The following is a 3,202-nucleotide window of genomic DNA, read 5'->3' on the forward strand; positions in this document are numbered from 1 at the left end:
TATATATATATAAACGCAGATTATTATTAAATGTACTCACTCTCACTACGTTTTCGATCAATTCGGCAGGTAGCCTAGGCTCGTCCGCGGCCGGTTGATATTTTTGTAGTAATGCTCTCACTTGTAGAGAATTTAATTTAAAGCAAGTCGAGCTTAGCGTAGCCAGCTCTTCAGCATTATATTTCGGAGCTTGTAATAGATGAGTCGCCTGCATGATCGTCGCCAAATGGCATTGACTGGCAAGTTCCAGGCCTTGCCTTTCGGCCCAGGTCTCTAATGCGTTCAGTCTCGCTTTGAGTCTGCGTCCGAACCATCTGACACACAGATTTCCATTTGAGACAAGAGTATTGAAAGCTGTGGCATTGATCGCGTGAAACAGATGACTAAATAATTGTATCGTCAATGCGGCATTCACACGGCATCGTCGTAATAAGGCCATCGTGTTTGAAAAAATCTGCAGCACTCCAGCCTCCTTCGCTGGTTCATCTGCGTCCGCCATGAACTGTGTCATTGCTGGTGTAAGTTCTAATGTGATGCATCGCACCAACGAGCCGAAAGCTGTATGTACCGCTTCTGCCAAGATATCTTGCGCTCGCGTGGAAAATGCACCCACATGCCGGTCACTCTTCAACATATGTAATAGCTCCGAGCCATTCGCTAGCCAAAAGGCCAATGACGAAGCATCCATGTAACGTTCCTGAAAACATAATTTTCTTTAAGCTTTTTCATATATATTTCATATATATTCATTACATATTATATTATAGACTATTCTTATATACTATTATATGAATAATCATTTGTAACATAATCACATTTTTAGATTATATCTAAACTAAGACACTTTCTTAAATATATTTGAAATAAATATAGTTGAAATAATTCAAACATATTTCAACATTTACATGGACCATCTTAAAAAATCAGATACGTTGCTTGAAAGGACAAAATTATTCATTATTATAAAAATACCTGAATAACGCGTTGTATCATAGTAGCAACATTCGCCAACATGACAGTAAGTCGGTGCGCTCTTTCCGTAGGCTGCAATTCTGGTCTGTAATGAGTACTGGCGCGATATCTGGCGCTGAGATAGAGGGTGTATGTTGGCGCCAACTTGAACTGTGGTGCCGAGGGTTCTATATCGGTGATGACAGCGTGAAGAAATGTCTCCTCTGTTTCCTCGAGAAATTCTAAGACAGCTGGCAGAATTGGATCGGTGCCTCGCGGTTGTCGATCGTATTGTGAGAGCCTGCTAATAATCAATAGGCATTAATTTCTTTTCTCGTAATCTATTTAAACTTTCAAATCTTCTTTTTCAAAGTCAATATCAACATTTCCAAAAAATAATTTAACGGTATACATTCATACAATATTATATTCATACAATATTATATTTTCCCTAATTATGAATAATTCTACATATACATTTATAATATTGTAAGAAAATATTGACAGTGTATATTCTACAATGCAATAGTATTCTAAAAAAACGCTTAATAATGCATAATAATTGTGCATTCAATAAATAACTTAGCTAAATTGACAAGCCGTAAATGTAAAGTGATCAAATTAAAAAATTAAAAAAAAATAAGCTTACACAAATAGAGAAAACAACTAAGTTAAATCAAGCATACTTTTTAAATATTTCATAAGAAATGCACAGAATGTTTTGAAGAATGTTTTATACTGTAATTGCTCGTGATAAAGATCTTGTGATAAAAGTCTTTGCATTATAAGCCTTTCATTTTAAGTACGATTTTAATATGTACGATTTTAATATTTAATAATTTATAGTTGTAAGTATCTTTTTTCAATGTAAGTTACGCCTCATAACTCATCGTAGAATCATTGATTGACTATGACGCGAAGATTTCTATTTGTTTATTACGCTTATGAAAACTAGAAAGTAGCCGAAATACGTTTTATATATGTATAACTTATTATATGACTAAATGCCAAACATGTATTTTTAAACATTGATTGAATAGTTTTTTGTATTAATATGTACTAATTACAGCGCCAATTCGTAATAGCCCTAACTTCCTCATTTAAAATTTTGAAACATAAGAAATTCAAATTGTTTTTAAATTGTTAATAATTGTTCCCCGGTTTGCTACCTGTTGCCATCCCTGCTGCTGCTTAGACTAGCGGTCTCCACGTTTCCATCCAGGTCGAATGTGGTCTCATAATTGTGTGTGGGCTCCGGCGGATGTGTGGGACTACGAGGACTACGAACTGCTGCAACAGCAGACTTCGAGGGACTTGACGGGGTTGCTCGCTCTTGAGCTTGACCCGGGATCTGACCACCGCCGTTCGGTGTTCCAGACCCCGGATGAAACTTCTCTGAGCTGACATCCTGATTGGTCGCGTCCGGCGAGCGTCTATCATTATGCGTATGCAAAGCGAGCATCACAACAGGAAAAGCAAACGTAAAGCATATAAAGCGAAATAAATTCAAAAGTGAAAAAAGTGTAATAAAAATTCGTGGAAAAATACGTTTCGGTTCTTTAACAAGATTCAGCCAAAGGTATGGAAGATTTTTAATAAAATGTGATAATCATAATTAATGTAGCTGCTCTTTTCTCTTTCTTCTTATTTAATAAAAACATTTATACTGTGCTTCTCAATTTATAAATTTTAACACTTATTACAAATATTCCATACTTTCAAAGACAAAACATTAATAATTCAAGTAAAATTATTATAAATTTACATATGTATAAGATTTAATGCAATACAGCAACAAGAGTATCTAATAATTATAATAACATAAACTATTATAAGTATATTTACATTGCAATGCAAAAAGGAACATGTACCGACTAAATTGCAACGAACGTGCAACATTCGCACATCATGTCTATTGTCTGATTGCAATGACGAGAGAAAGGAGAACGCAAAAACTTACTTATGAGTCACAAACTTACCGGTCGTAAGAGTAGTCGATCTGTTTGTTGGAATCGTGTCTCTGCCTAATGCGCTCTTCCGGCGCCGGATCAATGAATCGAAAAGTGTGCATTCTGCCAAATTTGATGATAGCTCCATTCTGCAAGTGTGCACAACAATAGTTTATTATTATATTTGCTCTTCAAATCGATTCAATATATAAAATTAAATTTAATTTAAAGTAAAGAAAATTTTAATTTTATTTTATATAAAATTAAAGTTTGTTTAGTATTTTATAATTTTTTAAAATATA

General features: G+C 34.5%; 1 protein-coding gene across 9 annotated transcripts in view; it reads right to left on the bottom strand.

Moving 5' to 3' along the window:
- The window catches only part of LOC108686812 (afadin), a 172,404-nt gene that overhangs the window by 54,909 nt on the left and 114,293 nt on the right, over positions 1-3,202 (bottom strand). For 6 of the 9 annotated variants that reach the window (XM_018192288.1, XM_018192285.1, XM_018192292.1 and 3 more), the window contains exons 9-12: positions 2,931-3,049; positions 2,121-2,384; positions 973-1,255; positions 41-697 (exon numbers count right to left, since the gene is read on the bottom strand). In XM_018192288.1, coding sequence (XP_018047777.1) covers positions 41-697; positions 973-1,255; positions 2,121-2,384; positions 2,931-3,049 — 1,323 coding nt within the window. The remainder of the gene's footprint in view (positions 1-40; positions 698-972; positions 1,256-2,120; positions 2,385-2,930; positions 3,050-3,202) is intronic. The other 3 variants (XM_018192286.1, XM_018192290.1, XM_018192289.1) reach the window with 3 other exon arrangements.

Source organism: Atta colombica, unplaced genomic scaffold, assembly GCF_001594045.1.
Source record: "Atta colombica isolate Treedump-2 unplaced genomic scaffold, Acol1.0 scaffold19, whole genome shotgun sequence".
Lineage (NCBI taxonomy): Eukaryota > Metazoa > Arthropoda > Insecta > Hymenoptera > Formicidae > Atta > Atta colombica.